The following is a 23,974-nucleotide window of genomic DNA, read 5'->3' as shown; positions in this document are numbered from 1 at the left end:
GACAGACTAAATCCCTAACTTCATGAAATGTACAAGCTAGTGTAAGAGTCAGGCAATAAATAGCTTGTAGCAATCATGGGAGGAGAGAGAAGAGGTAGGAAGGGGAGTGAGAGAACCAGTTACTAGGAGTGTAGTCAGTGACAGCTACATTGACATAATTTGAAGAACTACTGACACTTGGGGCTCAAAAGTAAGAACTTAGCAACAAATAAAAACAGACTGTAGTGTAATGTCCGTGATGTAAAATGAATGTTTACAATCAAAAAGAGAAAACTCAACTCCCCAAAAGAAGACAAAAACAGGCAATTCCCCCACTTCTAACACATAAATACACACAAAAAATACAAATGGGATGTACAGTGGCACAGTGGTAAAACGCCACACATTGCACAGCTGACCCACATGGGAGGGTTCCAGGTTCATGTCTGGGGACCTCCCTGAGTCAGGCACATGTGTATACGTGGGGCTGGCTGAACCTGAGGGTGGATCATAGCATAAAGACCCTTCTGGGGTTTTTCTCTCTCTTACTCACTCATGGAAAAAATAAATAAATAAACTAAACTTAAAAAAAAAAAAAAGGGAACCAGCAGTTAGAGTAATGGCTATGTCGCTGGACTCCCACGTAGTCAACCGCGGTTCGTGTCCCAGACCCGGTGGCTTAAAACTCATGCCGGGCGCATGTGTGTGTGTGCCCAAGATCCCGAGAGGAGAATGGAGGAGAAGGGATTGCGGCGTGACCATCCCCCCTGGGGGGAGATTTCTCGCTTTCTGTCTCTATGTCTCTCTCTGTCTGTCTGGCGAGCGCACGCGCCCTACAGTGAAAATCTCTCAAAAAAAAAAAAAAAAGGGACCAGCCCCATGTTGCAGCAGTTAGGCACTGCCCAGAGAAAGCTGAATCCCACATGGCATTTGAGGGTTTGAATCTTGGCCTGTTCATTTCATACTAGGTGCATGTACACATGCATGCCAAGGATCTTGATTGGATGAAGAACTGGAGGAAATAGGATTGCAGCATGACCGCAGGATCACTCACTCTCTCCCTCCTACCATGCAGCATTAAAAAAGGAAAAGGAAAACTTTAAGTATAATATATATCAGGTTTTGCCCAAGAAAACTAGCAACTTTTAAAAATTACTTAACTTTACTTACTATTATTATTATTTTTAAAGTTGCTATAGGGCAGGTATGCTCACCAGAGTGAGTGAGAGAGGGAGAGAGAGAGAGAGAAAGTGAAAAAGCAAGCCACCAGGTCCGGGACTAGAACCACAGAAACACGGCTGGCCATTTAGAAGTCCAGCACCTTTACCTGCCGTGCCACCTGCTGGCCCCTAAAAACTACCCATTTTTTAAAGTTAAATAGAGAGTAATGAAACCCACACTTTCATATACCACTATGAGATGTACACTGCTATCTTTCTGGACAGCATGTATGTAAGCTCCACTTACCAAACGCCTTAAGAATTACATACTCTTTACCCAGAAAATTCTTATCTACTACTTTATTCTTAGAAAACAATCCTGGATTTTGATGTCTCTTCAAAAGTTACCTTATCCCACCCACCCTATATAAAACAATGTCCCCCAACCACTGACATGCCTGCTCACGCACACACCTGTCCCCTCACCTGGCTTTATCATGCTCTATATTTACTGCCATCAGACATGGCATATACAATTATGCTTTCATTTTGTTTATCATCTATCACCTCAACTAGAATGTCAGCTCTACGAGGGGAGCATTTTTATGTTTTATTCACTATGTATCTCCAGAACCTAGAACATAGCCTGACATATAGCAGACACCCAAATATTTCATGAATAAATCACCATGTACTATTTTTACAACAAAGATAAATCTTTTTCCTTGCTCAGCTGCAGTAGCATAGGTAGTAAGGCCACCACTGACTGATACCAGAGCTAAATTAGAAAGCTCTGAGTTCAGATCTCAAGTCAATCTGAACACACCAAGTACACCTGTGATCCTGGCTGGCTAGAGGTTTGGGGGTAGGAGTTGTGGCATAGTAAGACCTTGTAGAGGGCAATTTCTCCAGAAAATAAATAAATAGATTGATACAGGGGGAAAAATTAACAAAATGTAGTTATGACTGTAATTGACATTTCACCTTCTGCTTTTTTCAAGCCCATCAGAGATTTTGAACAGAAATGCTGGTCTAACAGCTTTTAAAAGACAGGTATGAGAGCAAAAAAACACCTGCATCTTCCCATCTGTCTCTTTGAAATGGCCCTAATGGAAAATGTTAACAATTTCAAATTCAATACACATATATTAATAATCACATTGTAGCTGTGATAACAAAATATTAACTGCATTAAAAGGCAAATATATATTTTTTCCAATGGACCAAAACTTAGAATCTTGGAATGGAGGTAGCTATTTTGTTTTCTGTAATAATGTATCTCTATTTTTCTTATTAAAAAGTAGAGCCTGGGACCAGCAGATGGCATACGTTTACATAGCTGGACTCCCACGAGGTCGACTGTGGTTTGAGTCCCGGACCCGGCAGCTAAAAACTCACACCAGGTGTGTGTGTGTGTGTGTGTGTGTGTGTGACCAAAATCCTGAGAGGAGACTGGAGGAGAAGAGCTTGCTGTGTGGCCATCCCCCCAGGGGAGTGATTTCTCATTTTTTCTCTCTCTGTCTCTCTCCATCTCCCCAATGAGCACATGCACCCTATAGCAAAAATCTCTCTAGAAAGAACCTGTCTATATAGAAAATTTTGAAGATATAGATGGTCAAGAAAAAATTGATTACACTACCCACAGAAAACCACTGTTAATACCTTGCTGTGTCTCCTTTCCATGTCCATATGTACATATATGCATACTTCAACAAAAATGAGATCGTACTACATATACATTGTATTTTATAATCAGATTATATGATTTTTCCATGTTAAAAAAGTCATCCCCAATTTATTAGTAATTGAATACCAGCCTACTGCTGGATATTAAGTTCATTCTACATTTTTAGCCTACATTTTTAGTATTTGATTGCTATGTGATTATCCTTGGATATATTCTCTTTTCATATTCATGATTTTTTTCTTTTTAACTTTATTCATTTCTTTCATAAGCAACAAACACACAAAGACAGGGAGACAGCACCCCCAAAATGGTCTTTATGCCAAGATTCACCCCTAGCTTCAGCCAGCCTGCTTGGCCTACACACAATCAGCACACTTAGGGAAGTCTCTGGATGCAAACCTGGAACCTTTCCATGTGGGTCAGCCTCGGGAGCAAGCACCACTATGTTTTACCGCTGCAACACCATCCAGACCACAATGTTTTTTATGACACTCAGAATATATTCCCTGAAGTGGGACTGTTGTTCAAGACATACCCATGAAAGTCTAAAACAAAACTGCCTTCTGGAGAGATTATATTGACCCTCTCTCCTTTAGGGATCGGACACTATCTGACTTGAAGATAGCCAAAGGCACTTTAGGAACAAGGCACATTAGGAACAAACTATGTACACCCGATACAAGCAATCCTTCTCCACCTCTAATTCGGCAGGTGGTGCCATCTGGGCCTCCCATGTCAGTTCTTTCTTTCACTGACCTGCTTGCCCACAAAGGAAGCAAGACAGAATTAGGTCCTGAGGTGGCCCTGGCAGAGCCCTGGTCCCTGTGGTGAATGGGCCACAGAGATGCTGCTCAGCCAGTGTGAATGTGTGAGTGTATGAATTTGTGTGTATGTGTGTGTGTGTGATTGTGTGTGTAGGGTGTGGAGTCTTGCAGCAACTCCTAACTGGACAGACTGTAAACACATCTACTTCAAAGGATGATGCCAAGGTGGGAGGCCTCATCTAAAAATTCTGGTGATCCGTAATTTTTTTAACTGATTTGTAAGCACAAATACTGTATCTTGTCTGAATCCTGGATTTGTTTTCTGTTTGCATGCACGGACTACCATCCCTAAGAACCCTGATGAATAAAACATTTTACCAGAAGCTAACAAAAGTCTGTTGGCAAGGATTGTAACACTGTTGTTATTGAGATGAACGCTAATTAAATTAAATCACTTGCTTTTCAAATAGAGCATGCATTATTGAGAGAACATCTGCTCCCTGAAAACTCTCCTGCAGTATTATCTGTTTTTGGGTGCTGGAAGGGCTCCTGGAGCTTAATTTTTGGAAATCCTGTGTTATACTGACCCCTAGTGATCCTAAAAACAGTTTCCAACCAAGTCAGTAAGTCGACTATTGTCATTGCCTAAAAGAATATCTTAAAGCTGTAAGGTCAATATTTGAAAAGAACTTCTGCATGTATTATCTTAGTATTATAGAAGAGCCCTAGATTTCATTGTTTAGGTTGACTATTGGTGATTATATTCCTCAGTCTTATTCTCCCTTTCTTCCCTCTTCCTACTTTCCTTAGACTTTTCTCTTTCACTCTCCACTCTTCCTCTGGACTCAGTAGAGCATACATTCCCTGGACAAAGTCCAGCTCTAATATTGCTTGAACCCAAGAGCCCTGTGGTAAGACTGTCACCCACAGTGCACAAGTTAGCTCAAAAGGCAGCAAACCATGGTGCCAAGTTCTACCTACTAAATATGTGAAAACAGCATTGTAAAGTTAGCATTGCTAACTTTCCTCTGTGAATAAAGATAACTTTATATAAAACTATAAGAGTTACTCAAAATGAAATATCACTACATTAAGACACTGCTGGCACTGTATGTGGTTGTGGGCACTGGACTCCCACATGGTCAACCACAGTTTGAGTCCTGAACTTGGTGGCTTGCTTTTTCTCACTTTCCCTTCTTCTTTCTTCTCCCTTTCACTCTGGTCAAATTAAAACTGTATAGAGACAAAGAGAGAAAGAGAGAGAGGGAGAGAAAACACCCCAACAAGGAGGATGGTCCCGCTGCAATCCCTTCTGTACCATTTCTCCTTTTGAGATTTTGGCATGCATGCATGCACACATACCTGGTGCAGTCCACCATGTGGGACCCAGCTGCCCCAACCACCATGCCACCGGCTGGCCCCCACTAATATATTGTCTGGTTCCATCCTACAGCAGCAGGGTTAAGTTCCCAACAAAACTGTACAGCTCACAAAGCCTGGAATATTTACTCTCTAACTCCTTTGCGATTCTGACTGAAGAGGCAGTTGGGTTCCAACCTCTGGATCTTGTTAGCTGCAGTACTCAAGCCTTCACAGAGGAGACAGCTGCCCTGGCTAGATACAAAGGACCACATGACCATTGGGTTCCATAAAGTTCCATTGCTCAGAGCACTTTCATAAGTGGTTCTTCCCTTCTCCTAAACAAGCAGAATCACTTCTTCCCACTTCACGTTTCATTCCCTGGTCCGAGAATCTCAACATATAATCTCAATTCATGCTGAAATAGAAACTTTGTCATCTTCTATAAGGTTCTGAAGGTCAAAAAGAGCCTCAAAGGAGAACAAGGTTCCACATGGCTACTGTGAACTAGATTTTTAAGGGAATGAAGATTTTCTACTAATAATTCAGCCTCCAACAAACGAGCTAGCGGCAGAAGAAGCCACGGGCCTTCAGAACAAGGTTCCACATGGCTACTGTGAACTAGATTTTTAAGGGAATGAAGATTTTCTACTAATAATTCAGCCTCCAACAAATGAGCTAGCGGCAGAAGAAGCCACGGGCCTTCAGAACAAGGTTCCACATGGCTACTGTGAACTAGATTTTTAAGGGAATGAAGATTTTCTACTAATAATTCAGCCTCCAACAAAAGAGCTAGCGGTAGGGAGCCCCCCTCTGCGCCCCCAGCCTTCTCTCTCGGTCTCTCAGTTCCTGTCTCTCCCTGCTTCTATCTTCCCTTTTTTTTTTGGTAATATTTCCTTTTTACTCCTTTTTTTTTTTAAAAAGAGGCCCAGTTTTTCTCTGGCCCTTAGCTCCGCCTTCCTTCTTGTTAATTTTCGCTCTGCTCCTCCCATCCAGGCAGAAGAAGCCACGGGCCTTCAGGATAAGGTTCCACATGGCTACTGTGAACTAGATTTTTAAGGGAATGAAGACTTTCTACTAATAATTCAGCCTCCAACAAAAGAGCTAGCGGCAGAAGAAGCCACGGGCCTTCAGGATAAGGTTCCACATGGCTACTGTGAACTAGATTTTTAAGGGAATGAAGACTTTCTACTAATAATTCAGCCTCCAACAAAAGAGCTAGCGGCAGAAGAAGCCACGGGCCTTCAGGATAAGGTTCCACATGGCTACTGTGAACTAGATTTTTAAGGGAATGAAGACTTTCTACTAATAATTCAGCCTCCAACAAAAGAGCTAGCGGCAGAAGAAGCCACGGGCCTTCAGGATAAGGTTCCACATGGCTACTGTGAACTAGATTTTTAAGGGAATGAAGACTTTCTACTAATAATTCAGCCTCCAACAAAAGAGCTAGCGGCAGAAGAAGCCACGGGCCTTCAGGATAAGGTTCCACATGGCTACTGTGAACTAGATTTTTAAGGGAATGAAGACTTTCTACTAATAATTCAGCCTCCAACAAAAGAGCTAGCGGTAGGGAGCCCCCCTCTGCGCCCCCAGCCTTCTCTCTCGGTCTCTCAGTTCCTGTCTCTCCCTGCTTCTATCTTCCCTTTTTTTTTTGGTAATATTTCCTTTTTACTCCTTTTTTTTTTTAAAAAGAGGCCCAGTTTTTCTCTGGCCCTTAGCTCCGCCTTCCTTCTTGTTAATTTTCGCTCTGCTCCTCCCATCCAGGCAGAAGAAGCCACGGGCCTTCAGGATAAGGTTCCACATGGCTACTGTGAACTAGATTTTTAAGGGAATGAAGACTTTCTACTAATAATTCAGCCTCCAACAAAAGAGCTAGCGGCAGAAGAAGCCACGGGCCTTCAGGATAAGGTTCCACATGGCTACTGTGAACTAGATTTTTAAGGGAATGAAGACTTTCTACTAATAATTCAGCCTCCAACAAAAGAGCTAGCGGCAGAAGAAGCCACGGGCCTTCAGGATAAGGTTCCACATGGCTACTGTGAACTAGATTTTTAAGGGAATGAAGACTTTCTACTAATAATTCAGCCTCCAACAAAAGAGCTAGCGGCAGAAGAAGCCACGGGCCTTCAGGATAAGGTTCCACATGGCTACTGTGAACTAGATTTTTAAGGGAATGAAGACTTTCTACTAATAATTCAGCCTCCAACAAAAGAGCTAGCGGCAGAAGAAGCCACGGGCCTTCAGGATAAGGTTCCACATGGCTACTGTGAACTAGATTTTTAAGGGAATGAAGACTTTCTACTAATAATTCAGCCTCCAACAAAAGAGCTAGCGGTAGGGAGCCCCCCTCTGCGCCCCCAGCCTTCTCTCTCGGTCTCTCAGTTCCTGTCTCTCCCTGCTTCTATCTTCCCTTTTTTTTTTGGTAATATTTCCTTTTTACTCCTTTTTTTTTTTAAAAAGAGGCCCAGTTTTTCTCTGGCCCTTAGCTCCGCCTTCCTTCTTGTTAATTTTCGCTCTGCTCCTCCCATCCAGGCAGAAGAAGCCACGGGCCTTCAGGATAAGGTTCCACATGGCTACTGTGAACTAGATTTTTAAGGGAATGAAGACTTTCTACTAATAATTCAGCCTCCAACAAAAGAGCTAGCGGCAGAAGAAGCCACGGGCCTTCAGGATAAGGTTCCACATGGCTACTGTGAACTAGATTTTTAAGGGAATGAAGACTTTCTACTAATAATTCAGCCTCCAACAAAAGAGCTAGCGGCAGAAGAGGTGGTGTGAGAGGAGGGTGGGAAGGGACAGAGGGTCAGAAAGAGGGATGGAAATAATTCTAGCAACTAGAATTGGAAATTTATTTTTTTTGTAATGTGCATGATTGAGTCACTATGCAGTGTGTACTGGATGGGAGATCGCATTTTGTGTGCTGTGATGATGCCTAGGGAAGGAATGTAAATTGAGTTACAAAAAAAAATTTCAGGAAAACAAAATGTATCTATTCAATGACTGCAGTAGGATATGTAGCCCCAGTTAGGTGCTAATTTATAGGATGTGTAAAGTTAGACTTGTGCTCATGGAAATGTGTGTGTCACATGAGTTTGCTAGGAGGGTATTTGGATTGATGAGGGTCTTTGGTGATTCAATAAAATGTGGGGGGAAAATGGTATAGAAATAGATAACAGAGACAGTGTGGGAGGAGAACAGGAGGTGGCAGAGGGTAAGAGAGGGAACCAAGGATGGGGGAGAAAAAGCAAAACATACAGAAAACAAGAAATGGAAGATCATTTGCTAATAATAACATGTTTGTTGATGTGCTTGATTGAGACAATATACAGTGTACTCTGGATGGAAAATCTCATTGTGTATGCTGTAATGATGTACAGTGAATGAATGCAAATAAATTGGAAAAAAAAAAAAAAGAGCCTCAAAGAAACCAGTTCACAGAACCCACCACCGTCGTGTATGTGAGACCTCTACTTTCCCCACCATCTCCAGAAGTTCCGGCCCTGGCCCTGCTGCAGTCTTTGGGGTTGCCACCCTACAGTCTCTACTGTCAGAGCAGTTGCCCTCCAAACCCCATCATCTCAGATATCTTACCCCTCCACTGGGAGGACCAAGGCTGAACACAGGTACAGCACAGAAGACCAGAGAAGTCAATATTAAGAAATATAGTCACGGGGCCCAGACAGTGACACAGCAGTAACGCATTGCTCTGCAAGGCTGAGCCACATGAGAAGCTTCCGGGTTTGTATCCAGAGATCTGAACACACCAGGTGCACATATGCCCATGATCTGGGGCTGGATGAAGCTGGGGGTGAATCACAGAGTAAAGACTCTTTTGGGGCACTCTCTCTCTCACTCATGGAAGAAATGATTAATAAACTTTTCAAAAAGAAATATAGTTAACAAAAAGTAAAAAGAAACACAGCTCTCTCTGGTTCCTGAAAAACAAGTGAAGCAGAAGAAAAGAGATGCATATCTCACTTCTAATAAATATGAGAAGGAAAGAAGACCCAGAAAAAGCACATTGCCAATATACAGCCCATGAATGACTGAAAATCAAGATCCAATGCCTGTGACCTGAGGACTGGGGAGTTTCACATTTAACACTGTGGACTCGGCTTTCTAAAGATACCAGGAAGGGACTTGACGAACACAGTGTGATGGCTACCTGAGATATGGTCTACAATACTGCAGGAGTTCAGAAGACTCCTGCACTGGGTGCTCTAGGCATGACCATCAGTAGGTTTAATGAGTGTGGACCATCTCACTTAGGAACAAGTAAATAATCCAACATTAAAAATATGTGCAGGCCCTGGGCTTGCCCTGTGGCCTCATGGTGGAGGAAGCTGGATTCCATATAGTTGATCATAGTTCAAATCCCAGCCCCAGCAATTTGAAAAACATGCCAGGTACTTGTGCATGTACTCCTAAAAACCAGACAGGATGGAGAAAAGGAGGAGATGGGATTATGGTATAATTATGCCCCATTGTGGGGTGCTTTTAACCTCTCCCTCTTTGTCTCTATTGAACGCAAACACCTTCTGTTAAAAAAAAAAAAAAGTAAGTACAGGCCCTGCCATGATGGCAGAGGTGGCAAGAGTGCTGCTCTGTAATGCTGGGGTCACATGTAAAACCATGATTTGGATCTCAGATAGGTCTGAAACACACCAGGTGTGCATACACACAGCAGTGATCCTGTCTGGCTGAAAGACTGGTGGGGGAAAGGTGGGATCATAGTGTGGCAAGACCCTGTTAAGGGTAACTGTTTCTCTCTCAAAAAATAAATTAATTAAAAAACCTAAGTACAACCAACCCTAATTGACTGATTGTTCTTTTTTTTTTTTTTTAAAGAGATTTTTGCTACAGGGCATGTGCACTTGACAGAGAGAAAGAAAGGAAGAAATCACCATCCGGGGGGATGACCACATCGATTCCTCCTCCTTCATTCTCCTCTTGAGACTTTAAAAAAAAAAGAAGAGAGAGGTGCAGGGCTCTCATTTATGTTGAAAGCTGCTTACCAGGAAGTGCTGAGACCTCATCTGACAAATATGGACATAAAGACTATTAAATACTGTATCTTGCTTTTATTTTTTTTTCCTTTTCTTTTTCTTTTTTTGACAAAAACCTACATTTGTTTTTCATTTCTTTGCATGTGTGTTTCCTTTAATTATTATTTTTTACAGTCAACCACTGTATATTATTACAGTGTACAAAATGAATTTTCCCAGCACGAATACAATATCACATCTTTAGATTTCTCAACCTCTCCACAGACACTCAATTTAAATTGAGTAGAGATAAACAATGTGTATCTTTCAAAATCTGGCTCACTTTGCTCAATATATATATTTTTAAAGATCTATTTTACTTATTTATTTATTTTAATTTGATCAGAGAGGAACAGAACAAGAGAGAGAGGGAAAATGAGAAAGCAAGCCAACAGGTCCGGGCTCAACCCCCAGCTGGCCATGTGAGAATCCAGTGTCCTTAACCACCAAGCCACCTGCCAGCCCCTGCTCTGCTCATTATTAAGTCTTCTATATTCACCCATTTTGAGTCAAACAGTAGGATTCACTATTTCTTGTAACTGTGTAATATTCCATAGTATATATATATATGTGCACAGTTTATCAACCACTCATTGGTTTTTGGATACTTAGGTTTCTTGTTTTAGCCACTGTGAATAATGCTGCAATAAACACGGGTGTGCAAGTGTCTTTCTGACTGTTTTCCTATCCTTTCGGTAAATACAAAGAAGTGGGATTACTGGATCATATGGCAGTTCCATTTGTAGGTTTTTGAGAAACCTCCATATTGTTTTCCACAGAGGTTGAACTAATTTACATTCCCACCAACAGGGTAAGAGGGTTCCCTTTTACCATGGCCTCATTTGTAGCTCTTTATTTATTTGATCCTAACCATTTTAACTGGGGTTAAATGGTATCTCATTGTGGTTTTAATTTGCATTTCCCTTATGACAAGAGACTTTGAATATTTTTTCATATGCCTCTTGGCTATTCTTATGTATTCCTTAGAGAGTTTTCTATTCAATTCATTGCTTAATATTAATTGTATTACTCATTTTTTCCCTACTCTACGGATAAGCTGCCTGGAATTCCCTACATATTCTGGATTTCAATCCCTAGTCTCAGGAATAATTTGCAAATATTTTCTCTCATTCCAAAGGTTGTATTTTCAATCCAATTATTGTTTCCTTTGCTGTGAGGAAGCTTTTTTAGATTGATGTAATCCCACTTGTCTATTTTGGGGACTACTGCCTGTGCTGTAGGAGTTTTATTTAAGAAATCTTAGCCTGGAGCCAGCAGGTGGCACCAGACTCTCACATGGTCAACTTCTCAGTCCGGCAGTTTGAAAATCACACTGGGTGTGTGTGCATGCATGCCCAAAATCCCAATAGGAGAATGGAGAAGAAGGGATTGTGGCATGGCCATCTTACCAGGTCGGGGGGGGGGGGGGGGTTATTTCTCACTTTGCCTTTCATTGTCTCTATTTCTCTCTGACAAGTATATGCGTGCTACGGCAAAATCTTAAAAAAATACATTAAAAAATAAAAAAGAAATCTTCATCTATTCCAATATTTTCAAATGTTTCCCCTATATTTTCTACAAGTAGCTTTGTAATTTGAGGCTTTATATTTAAGCCTTTGATCCATTTTGAGTTATTCTTGTTAATGGTGAGAAATAAGGGCCCAGTTTCATTTTTCTGCAGGTAGACATCCAGTTCTTCCAGCACCGTTTGCTGAAAAGGCTTTCTTTTCTCTACAGCATTATCATATGCCTTTTGTAAAAGATCAGTTGGGTTTTTTTTGTTTGTTATTTTATTTTATTTTTCAGATAATGTTGAGTTAATTTGGAGGTTTTATCAAAGACATTTGTTATGGTTCTCCAGCTTAAACTCTCAAGGAAATTCACAAGGCTTCTATTTCATCTTAGGAATTTCTGGCCACAAATAAATTCAGACTTTCATTGAAGGACTTACAAAGCAGTGATAAGTGCCCCAAGACACAATGCTTCAGGAGCTTCAACCAAAATTAAGAGGGCCTGACAGTCATGCAATGGTAAAATTTGACACTTTGCAAGGCTGACCCACACGGAAAGGTTCTTGGTTTGCATCCATAGACCTCCCTGAGTACGCTGAACACACATGTGCCCATGATCCAGGACTGGCTGAGACTGGGGGTGGATAGTGGTGTCAAGACCCTGTGGTGTTCTCTCTCTCGCAGTCTCTCTTTGACTCCCTTGTTCATAAAAGATATAAATAGACATAAAAACAAACAAGCAAAACAAAAAACAAACAACAACAACAACAACAAACTACTAGGTGATAAGAACCAGTCAATAGGCAAACATCCTGGGAAGATATCTACTGTGTTAGGTCACTCTGGGATGGCCAGAGACTGATGGACATGGCAGATCTTGCCTCTGCAATAGAAGAAATGTGTGGTCAGGTTCTGAGGCTTGTTTGAGTAGGAATCTGGGACTCTCTCTGATCTAGGTTTGAAGGCAGTCTAAATGAGTTCTCAGTGGCATGTGTTACTTGGTACCAATCTGGGACCAACTTCACAACCCCACCATTATAATCCCCACACCATGATAACCTCTGGGACTCCAAACTTTCCCTGCTGCTGTTTGTTTTTAACAGAGCTAACCTCTGCTTTCTCTGCCCAAGAACACAGTTATCCAGTAACACTGGACTTCAGTTCTCTAGTGACATCATCTGTAAACCAAGCCCAGATGAAAACAGCAGCCATAGCAAATACCAACCCAACCCAGGCACACGTGGAAGAATACAGGGCTGGGTCCTCCTGCTAGCCATCTGTTACATCTCTTTGCCAAGGGTCCACGGTAACTGGAAATCCTGAGCTGTGCCAGCAGTTATAACCTCCAAATCCACTAAATCCCAGACACTGAGACCTTTGACCAGGAGTTTAACTGAGATGACATCATATGAGTGGCTGACACCATCTATGGAAGTCTAGGAGAGAGGAGTTTAGCAAGGAGAATAGAAGAATATGTGATTACAGAACTTCTGAGATGGGTGGAACTTGGCATCATCCAAGTTCATGGGACAACAGTGTCTAGTGTGTATTAATAAGCCTTGTGCTTAAGATAACATAAAATCCCTCAAGCATTTACTTTATTAAGTTGAGGATACAATACCTTGAAAATACAAAATCGTGATTTAATGAAATATACCTTTGGATTGGTTAAGCATCTTATGTGGAAAATTCTTTCACAATATGGAGTATGAAACAATAGGGTCAGGTAAGTAAATATATATCTATGTTCCCAGGACTTCTCTTTTGTAAAACTTCTTCATAGTATTTTCTTGCTCTCCTTTCAGGAGAAGCCATAATTATCAATAGTTATAGTAGACATGATCTCAGATCCTATTCAGAGTTCTAAACAAAAAGTTACAATTAAGCAGTTAATCAAACGAAGGAAGAAACTAGGTAGAATTATTAGGACCACAGGACAAATGACTCAGTCTGTCCATTCAACTGGGAAGTTAGCTTTATTCATATAAACCTTACATTAATTTTCTTTTCACTTTGGGCATCATTTCAGGCTAGTTAGGATGTTGTCAAAGAATAAGAAGAATTTATCCAGGTGAGGTAGGAGTGGGTAAACAATTCAGATAATAATTTTGGCTGAAAAGTCACGTCCTTTAAGATTTAACTTATCTGAAAGGCTGTTTTAATACAATCATACAGTTAATTTAACATGTGATCTGGATTGGACCCTGAACCAGAATTTTTTTGGGGGGTGGAAAGCACTACAAAGGATATTATTGAGAAAATTGGCAAAATATTGTCTACAGATAATAGTACTACATCAGTGTTAATGTCTTGATTTTGACAATTACACTGTAGTCATGTAAGAGAATAGCCATTCTTTTAGAAAACACATGCTAAAGAATTTAGAAGTAAAGAGACATTTTCCTGTTGAACCTACAACTTTCAACTAGTTCAGGGAAAAAAAAGTGTGTGGGTAAATATTGGGTCATTGGAAAAATCACCATATTTTTCTGTGCTGTCATGACTTTTCTGATGACCCAATACAGACATATTTATTTATGCCCATAAATATACATTAAGAAAAAATTGTAAGAATTGTAAAACAATAACAATTAGGGAACTTGAATAACAGGTACGGAATTTCTTTTACTATTCTAATTCTTCTGTAAATGGGAGCTACTTTTGAAATGAAAAAAAAAAAGACCTTTTTAAAAAAGAATTATTTAATTGTATTTATCATCATTATTATTTCTTTAATTTGCTATAGGGCATGTGTGCGAGAGGGAGAGAAAGTGAGAGAGCAAGCCACCAGGTCCAGGACTCAAACCACAGTTGGCCACGTGGGAGTTTAGTTTCTTAACCACCATGACACCTGCTGGTCCCCCAAAATAAAAAACTTTTAAAAAATTAAAGTTGATATGATAATGTATTCATAGTGAACCTATGATCTAAAGCAAAGCCAAATTAACATGCTATTATAAATTATACAGCTCAATTAGTTTTAATATTCTATTGCTGACATCACTAACCACAAAAACACTATTTGAGTTTCATCTGATTATAAAAGGGTCAGAGATAAAACAACTCAGAGGCAAAACAACTCTGACGCCCGTGTTTCCCAGTATAACACCATAAAAAATTAAGTAATAGCCAAACCAAAGCATGAGTCAAACACAGAGAAGTCATTATACCTTGAACTGCTGTCAATCTCCACCCAGCCCAGTTTCCATGACACATGGAGCAAAAGTCCGCCAATGAATGTCTGCCACCTGGAAAGGACAAGGGCCAATGCGAATTTAATAGAGTACTATGGTCTCAGAAATGATCCAGCCCCAGATTCGCTGACTGACATAAACAGCCACATTTAAACCTTTGACAACTCTTTTTTTTTTCTACTCTCTTCCAAATATCTCAGACTGTTCCATCTCAGTCTCTACCACTCTCTTGTGCCCAGTTGTCCAGTAAGAGCTGACACTGATATTCTTCTCTTCTAATTCTGGACCTTTTCTGAACAACCTGACCCACAGCCACTACTTTTCCCACTGTCTCTGTATCAATGATTCCCAAACCTCCATTCTCACCTGGATACCACTCAAGTGAATGGCAGGAATACTATAGGCATAACTTTATTCTGTCTCACTCTAATTGCTTTATTACTTTAGGTGAATCACCCATACATTTCAAAACCCTACTTTTAGTTATAAACAACTTGAAACACACCTCACCTCGAAAGTGACTATGACACATGCGTTGCATGTTGCATGCGTTGCAACACTATCATTGAGAACCCTGGGCCTAGGGGACAAAGTCTCTTGTGAGTGACATACAAATCCCTGAGACTTGTGCATGCCCATCTCCAGGATCAGCTCCTGACTGTTATGAGCAGCCACATTCCAGCTTTACCGAACAGCCCAAGACTCAAGAACATGGCAGGTCGTTTTGTATATCCAGAAGTGGGCCTGTCCTCTTGCCCCATAATCTTTTTCCCACCTCTTGTGTGGTAACACGTGATCAGCCTACATGTCTCTTGCGAAGTTTCACTGACCCAGCCAAGTCAATATGAACTGTATCCTCAAATTGCTTGGTCCAGAGTAGTGGTTCTCAACTAAATCTGATTTTTCACCCAGGGGACACCAAACAGTGTTTAGAGAAGGTTTTGCTTGTCACCACTGAGAGTGGCAGGGGGAGGACATGACACTGGAACCTAGTAAAGAGGAGCCAAGGATGCTGCTAATCTTAACCCTGTGTGTGCAGGCAGTCCCCACAGCAAAGAGTTATTCAACTCAGAATGCCAACTCTGGAATGTCATTCCGAGATTGAGAAACCCTGATCTGGTGGGAAATAAGGTAATTAACTAGTACTTACAATCAAGCATGATGAAGCCTTAATGGGAAGAGTACTGGGTACTACAAGTCACCCTAACAAGGGCAACTAACCTAGTAAGCTGGGTTTCTGAGTCAGGCCACCAAACAGAGATTACCATTTACTGCAGGGAAGTCTCAACGACAGAAGAGGCAAGCTCCACAAGGAAGAGAGCTTTCTTTTCTTCACTGATGTACCCCAAGCATCTAGAATGGTGCCTGGTACATAACTGACATCCATAAATATTTGTGGAATAAATTACTCTGCCCTACTATGCATTGTTTTGGGCACTGGGGACATTCCAGTGACATAATGAATAAAATGAAATTCCAGCCTTTGTACATCTTACATTCTATGTGGGGAGCTCAGACCTATCATGTACCAAAAGGGGTAAGGTAAGCCAGGTGTAACACCAACCCTTCCTACACAAGTTCCCTAAGTCCCTCTTCTTGGGAAGACGTAAGAGGAAATCAGGACCAGAAAGAAAACAATATCCTAGCTTTACTGACTAAAACATGCACTAGCAAAGATATTTTAAAGCTCCTGCTGTGAAACATTAGGGAGGACTGACAAAATAATTCCAAAGCTTACCTGAAATAACATATCAAAAATAAGACAAAGAACATTCCTTAATAAAGAATTATTTGTTTAATAAAGAATTATTTGTTTCTCTTTATTTATCATTCGTATTCTTTTAAAATTTGCTACAGGGCATGCACACTCATGAGAGAGAGAGGGAAAGTGAGAAAGCAAGCCACCAGGTCTGGGACTTGAACTATGACTGACCATGTGGGAATCCAGCACCTCAACTACCATGTTACCTGCTGGCCCCAAAAGAAGATTTTTTAAAGGAGGAAGCGAGCGTATGCCAGTATGCCAGGCAGAGTATATGCAGTATGCCAGGCACATACATGCCCATGATCTGGGGCTGGCTGACACTGGGTGGACTATAGTCAAGATCCTGTTGAGGTATGGTCTCTCTGTCTCCTCCCCCTCCCCTGTGTGCATCTAGCACATGGAAAAAATAAATAAATAAACTTGGGGGAAAAAAGAAGGATGAGGGGGATTTCTGTTTCCTCCCCCTCCCCTGTGTGCATCTAGCACATGGAAAAAATAAATAAATAAACTTGGGGGAAAAAAAGAAGCATGAGGGGGACTAGCAGTTAGCATAATGGCTATGTCGCTGGACTCCCATGTAGTTGATCAAGGTTCGAGTCCCAGACCCAGTGGTTTGGAACTCACGCCAGGCATGTGTGCGTGTGTGCCTAAGATCCTGAGAGGAGAATGGAGAAGAAGGGATTGCAGCGTGGCCATCCCCCCTGGGGAGTGATTTCTCGCTTTCTGTCTCTCTGTCTCTCTCTGTCTGTCTGGTGAGCACACACGCCCTATAGCAAAAACCTCTCCAAAAAAAGAAAAAAAAAAAAAAAGAAGGATGAGGGATTACTGCCTCTTCTACATATTAAATAATATAACAATCAAAATAATTTAACACTAGTCCTTTTCCAAAAACCTGACAAATGCCCAAAAAGAGACTCTAGAAAAATAATTTTATAAATGATATTAACAGCTAAAGGCAAAAAAAGAAGGATTACACAATAAATGAGGCTAGTACTGGGGGAGGGACGATTTCTCACATCACACCATACACTAAAACAAAGTAACAACAATTAAAAATTAAATAAACCTTTAATGAAATATAGATGACTATCTATATGACACTGTAGATATGGGGAAGAATAAACACAAAATCAATGGAAATAACCATAAAAGAAACAATCAATGGATTTATCTACATAAAGATAAAATATATCATTGAAATAAATAGAAACAATTTAAAAGAAAAAAAAACAAATAAGAAAAATACTTCCAGTACACATGATAGACAAGTAATTAACATTCTTAAAATTTAAAAAGTCATTAAAATGGGACCAGCAGTTAGAGTAATGGCTATGTCGCTAAACTCTCACATAGCCAACTGCATGCAGTTCAAGTCCCTGACCCTGTGGCTTAAACTCATGCCGGGCGAGTGTGTGTGCGTGCCCAAGATCCCAAGAAGAGAATGGAGGAGAAGAGATTGCGGTGTGGCCATCCCCCCTGGGGACGGGGGGGTGATTTCTCGCTTTCAGTCTCACTGTCTCTCTCTTTCTGGCGAGCGCGCACGCCCAATGGCAAAAACCTCTCAAAAATAAAATAAAATAAAATCTCATTAAATTAATAGAGAAATATTAAAATCCCAGTGAAGATAAGTGAGTAAAAAGCACAAGTAGATAATTCATTGAAAAAAAAATATGAGTAGATAATAAACTAAAAAAAAAAAAAATGCCCACTTCCTAAGTAATGTGAGAAATTATAAAACAATATAATGTAATTGTTTTGCTTATGAAATCAGAGGTAAAAATAACCACAGTTCAAGTATAATATTAGGTTGTTGGCAAAGTCGTGATGCATTTTTGCATATAAAGAAATACTTCCGATGACCCAATATTATAAAAACTTTCATATACAGGCTGGATGGCAATGTCAAACATTTTTAGAAATGGACTTGTTAACATTCAGAAAGACTACTAAACAAGTTCAAGTTCTTTAACCCACATTTCTTTTTTTCCTTTTAAATTTGCTAAAGGCTGTGTGTACTTACTGAGAAAGCACTCCCTATGTGGGATAGTCACACCACATTCCCTTTTCCTCCATCTTTCCTCCTTTCAGGATTTTGGGCATGCATCCAGTGTGATTTTCAAACCACTGAATCCAGGACTCAAAATGTATAGTCATCTACGTGGGATTCAGCCACCTTAACCACCATGCCACCAGCTGGCTCAACCTCAATTTCTCATACAGGAATGTACCCCTAAAACACAGTTGGAAATGTGGGACCAGCAGTTTACATTTTGGCTATGTCACTGGACTTCCATGTAGTCGACAGCGTTTCATGTACTGGACCCCCGGTGGCTTAAACTCATGCTGGGCACATGTGCATGCGTGCCTAGGATCCTGAGAGGAGAATGGAGGAGGAGGGATTACAACGTGGCCATCCCCCCGGGATTTCTTGCTTTCTCTGTCTTTCTGGTTAGTGTATGCACCCTATAGCAAAAACCTCTCAAAAAAAAAGTTGGAAATGTTGAAAATTTGGCTAATTTGAATACAAAACTGTCAAGAGTTTTCTTCGTTGCTTTTTTTTTTTTTAGTTTGTGGTCATTACGTATGTGCACTCATGGAGAGAGACAGAAAAACAGTGAGAGGGAAAGTGTGAAATTACCCACCGGGAGGATGATCACGCCACAGTTCTTCTCCATTCTCCTCTGGGAATTTTGGGCATGCCGACACATGTTCTCAGTGTGATTTTCAAGTTGTCAGATCCAGGATTTAAGCCATGATCAATGATATGGGTGTCCAGTACCTTAACCACCATGCCACTTGCTAGCCCTAAAATTATTTTTATGCTCCAGATATGGGACACATTTTTTTTTTAAGAGAGATTTTTTGCTATAGGATGTGTGTGCTCACTAGAGAGACAGGCAGAAAGCAAGAAATCACCCCACAAAGGGGATGGCTATGCCGCAATCCCTTCTCTTCTATTCTCCTCTTGGGATTTTGAGCACATACACATGCACCCAGCTTGAGTTTTAAGCTGCCAGGTCCAGGACTCAAACCACAGTCAACTACATGGGGGTCCAACAATGTAACCATTATGCCATCTGCTGGTCCCTGGGACAGATTTTTTTTTTAAGACTTTTTTTTAAAGATTTATTTTTAGAGAGAGATTTTTGCTATAGGGCACATGCGCTTACCAGAATCACAGAAACAGAGAGCAAGTGAGAAATCACCCATTGGGGGGATGGCCACACCATAATTTCTTCTCCTCTAGTCTCCTCTCAGGATTTTGGGCATGCACACGTATACACCTGGTGTGAGTTTTAAGCCACCAGGTCCAGGATATGAAATGCAGTCAACTATGTGAAGTTTAACAACATAACCATTATGCCATTTGTTGTTGCCCAAAAATTACTTATTTCATTTTATTTATTATCATTATTATTTTAATATGCTACAGCCCATATGTGCTCACCAGAGAGAGATAGCAGAGAGAGAGAGAGAACAAGTCGCCAGGTCTGGGACTAGAACCATGTTTGACCATGTGGAAGTCCAGCACCTTAACTACCACTCCAACTGCTGACCTGGGGACTCATTTTTTAAAATTGTGCACTTGCCAGAGAGAGACAGAGAAACAAAGAGAGACATAAAGGGAGAAAGTACTCCCCATGGGATGGGGCACAGTCACACCGCAATCCATTCTCCTCCAGTTCTTCATCCTGTCAGGATTTTTGGCATACACACATGTGCCTGCTATGTCTTTCAAGCTTCCATGCCCAGGATTTGAGCTGCAGTTGGCCATGTGGGATCCAGCTTCCTTCACCACTAAGCTATGAAGCTGGTCCAGACACAATTTAAATGCTCACTAACAGGACAGCTAAGTAAGTCACGATATGTGTATCTGATGAAAAACCTGCACAGTCATTACAACTATTTCATAGAGTTTTTAATGATATTGGTTGGCCATGTCCTACAAATGTACAAAAAGAACATAAAAGATACTCACCCTTGGAATAATGTAGGGTAGGTAAATTTCAAGACAGACAGGACATACTGAAAAACAAATACCAGATTAATGGATACCTCAGATGAAGACAAACTTGATAGACCATATCATCAAAAAATTCCTATTGAAGGGACTGGACAGTGGCACAGTAATAAAACACAACAGGCTGTAAGGCTGACCCACACGGGACGATTTCAGGGTTACATCCAGGGAAACCTCCTGAGTATGCCAGTCACCTATGTGCCCACAATCAGGGCTGGCTGAGGGTGAGGGTGGAAGATGTCATCAAGACACCAGTGGCGGTACCTACCTCTTGCACATACTTGTTCTCTGTTGCTCTCACTCATGGAAGAAATAAAGAAAAAACTTACACACAAAAAGAAAAAAGTTAGCAGTCTTCAAAAAACTGGAAGAGAGTATCTTCTACAGTAGATACAAAAAGATCTTCACTAATTCAAAAGGAAATTAATTATGCCAAGAGACTAGGTGCATGAGAATATGGTTATGCGGTAGCTACCACTCAGCTCTCTTCTCATTTGGCCTCTACTTGGTCTATTTGGCCTCTACTTGGACCTCTACTTGGGTCCAAGAACCATTTGGCCTTGGCCCCTGGAAGGAAACCTGACTGACATGACAAAACAATATAAAAAACACAAAAGGTGCACAGTTCTAAGAGTCACAAAGTTCCTCAGCAGGGTCCTGTTATGAACAACCACCTCTTCCCAACTGGCTGTTGGGGTTTGCATCTGTCAAAGTTCCTGTGTTGGAAACTTTAGCTTCAATGCAATGGTTTAGGGAAGTGGGACCTTTGAGAGGTAACTGGGTCATCAGGGCTCCCTTGAATGGATTAAGATCATTATCACGGGGAGGACTCGATAAAAGGAAAAGTTCAGCCCCCATCCTCTCCTTGTCTTGCACACTCTTTTGCCTCTGCTTTCTGTCATGGATGATGCAACACAAAGGCTTCTGCCATGTGCTAGCACCATGCTCTTAGACTTCCCAGCCTCCAGAACCATGATGCAAATACATTTATATAGTTTGTAAATTAACCTATATGTGGTATTTTGTTATAGCAGCAGAAAATAAACTAAGACACTGGCCCTCCCACTTCTTCTCCTCCATTGTTGATCTCATTTCCTCCTTCCACTTGGGACAATCTCCCCTTCTTTCCTTCCTCTGCCCTGTTAACCTACTCTCTGCACCACGCAATGACATACCAACAGCCTCAGGCCAAAGCACTCTGAACCATCATGTTTAAATTCTGTGGGCCCTTGAAATTCTATGATTTCTATTACTCAATATTCCTGGGAACATTACAACTTGGTTAACTTTATTGAACCTTGAGGCATTAAGCACGTAGAAGGCACTTAGTCCTATTATATTAATTATAAAATAGTACGGTACTCCAGTAAGTAAAAAAAAAAAAAAATGATACCACAAATACAAATGTACATCTGGGGGGACAAATAAATAGATAACTGGTAGTTTACAAGAGAGGATGAAACCACAGCGATACTTGTGGGTACCCAGATCCAGACACATTTGCACTGTTGTGCTCAAGCTCTCGCCATATAATACTCAGCACTTGGGACTCTACTAGAAGATCTTCATGAAGTGGCCCTTGACTGTGGACTCTAAAACCATGAGCTACGTAAGCCTCTTCACATAAATCAGTTTCTGGTATTCAGTCATTAACAACAGAAAATGCACTAGAACACGAAGTTTATACCACTTTCTCATATCTTTAAGTTAAAAAAAAATTAAATATAAGGAGATTAAGGTCTCAAAGGCCAGGTAAGTGGAATCAGGAATGAAATAAATCACTGCCTCCCAATAAGGCTGCATTTACAGATCTTCAAAGGCCCATCACCATAACTATTAGCTGGAAAGGGAATGGGGTTGGAAAAACGCCCTGTGACTATCCTGAAGATAGCTACTCACTTTAAGAGAGAAGTGTAAAAAAAAAATGCTGTTTGTTGGTGGTTCTTTTTCAGAGAGTAAGATGGAACAGAGCAATAGAGATCTCACAGTGGAACAAGGTGGTCCCTGGCCCATAATACCACTATGACCAGGGACAGCCCAGGGTGCAGGCCAGAGGAATATCGGCCCACTGGGTCCAACACTTCCCTGCACAGTACCAAACCCAGGTCAGCTTCCCCCTCCTACAAAAACTCCACACCACTGCCTCTCTAACATCAAAGGGTTTCATAACATTACTTTAAACCTAAAATTAAGTTCACATTTTACTTTTTTCTTAAGTCCACTTAAAAAAATATATTGGAAGTGCTTGGGAGGCAGACATAAAGAACAAGATCTGGGGATGAGTGGCGTGAAGGGAAGACAGATCATCTTTTCTATTTTAAAGGACCTTGAGAAGTTCTGGGGAAGGAGCTTGTCTGGCCGGATATGTCTGATTTCTACTCCGACATTTCCTTCCCCAAGGGAAGGGGAGCCAATTTTTTCCCTTAAAAGTAGTCCACACAGCCCAAAATTAATTTCCCAGGAAATGGCCAGGCAACAAATCCTGCTTCCCAGAAGATGCGCAGGGTCCTTTACAGGACGGGAAACAGGGACACCACCGGCCAACAAACGTTATTCTAAAACAGCATCCCATCCATCAGGAAGAAAGATAAAAAGCTGGAGGCTGCGCTGGTTACACGATTGCTTCTGGGACTCAAATCTCCCACGTGCAATCGCCGCGTCCCGCGCCCGCCCCCTCACCTTGTTCGTGAGGTAAGAAGCCAGGAAGCAGGTACAAAAGGTGAGGCCGACCAAGGACCTCCGGATGCACATCTGCCAACTCGCTCCCTCCGGGAGGAGAGGCGGTGCCCACCACCTAGCAGCTCCCAGCAATCGCCAGAGCCCCAGGGCAGTTGCGGCTACACCCGGAGCCACGTGGCTCGGAGCTCGGCCAATCAGCACTGGGACCGCCCCGGATCCTGCCTGTCTTAAAGGGGCCGCGCCGGACTCCGCCAAAGATTAGCAGTGGGCAATTGACTTGGTGGTGCAAGGCGCTGGATTTCCACATGGCCAACCACTGTTTGAGCCCCAGATCTGACAGCTTGCGTTCTCGTTTTCCCCCCTCTCTCTCTCTGATCGGATTAAAATAATGATGATGATAATAATAATAATAAATAAAGTTAAATGAAAATTTTTAAAAAATAATAATGGTATTTAGTTGGATAGGCATAACAGCCATTGAGTCCCACCTGAATCTAATTGAACTTTAACCATAACATTCCACTAACCTTGTGAAAATACTCAGTAGCATCCATCTGAGGGGATTTTGAAGAGTTTGTAGGAAAAATGAAAGTAAAGTAGGAGTGCTTTAGTGCAAAAGCTTCTTGAATCTATGCAGTTTTTTTCATAATATTCATTTTCACGGACTTTTTGTAAGCCTCCCTTCCCCCCGTTTTGTACATGGACTTGTTGTCTTTATGCCTGGTCTTATGCTGTTCTTTCACTTAAACTAGTTTTATAGCTTCTTCTAGGTTTCCATGGCATCTCTAGGTGGCGCTTCCTCCATGTAGT

At 41.3% G+C, this 23,974-nt stretch overlaps 1 protein-coding gene across 5 annotated transcripts in view; it reads right to left on the bottom strand.

Moving 5' to 3' along the window:
• The window catches only part of SLC35D4 (solute carrier family 35 member D4), a 127,822-nt gene extending 104,499 nt beyond the window's left edge, over positions 1-23,323 (bottom strand). For 4 of the 5 annotated variants that reach the window (XR_001371064.2, XM_006157660.3, XM_014591294.2 and 1 more), the window contains exons 1-3: positions 23,165-23,323; positions 20,444-20,490; positions 14,676-14,753 (exon numbers count right to left, since the gene is read on the bottom strand). Coding sequence is in view for 4 of the 5 variants with exons in the window: in XM_006157660.3 (XP_006157722.1) it covers positions 14,676-14,753; positions 20,444-20,490; positions 23,165-23,236 (197 nt within the window). In the remaining variant the exon portion in view is untranslated. The remainder of the gene's footprint in view (positions 1-14,675; positions 14,754-20,443; positions 20,491-23,164) is intronic. The other variant, XM_027775362.1, reaches the window with a different exon arrangement.
• Between the last annotated feature and the right edge of the window lie 651 nt (positions 23,324-23,974).

The sequence above is a fragment of the Tupaia chinensis genome, unplaced genomic scaffold, assembly GCF_000334495.1.
Source record: "Tupaia chinensis unplaced genomic scaffold, TupChi_1.0 Scaffold000550_1, whole genome shotgun sequence".
In the NCBI taxonomy this organism is placed as follows: Eukaryota; Metazoa; Chordata; class Mammalia; order Scandentia; family Tupaiidae; genus Tupaia; species Tupaia belangeri.
This window is presented reverse-complemented; position numbering and strand designations above follow the sequence as displayed.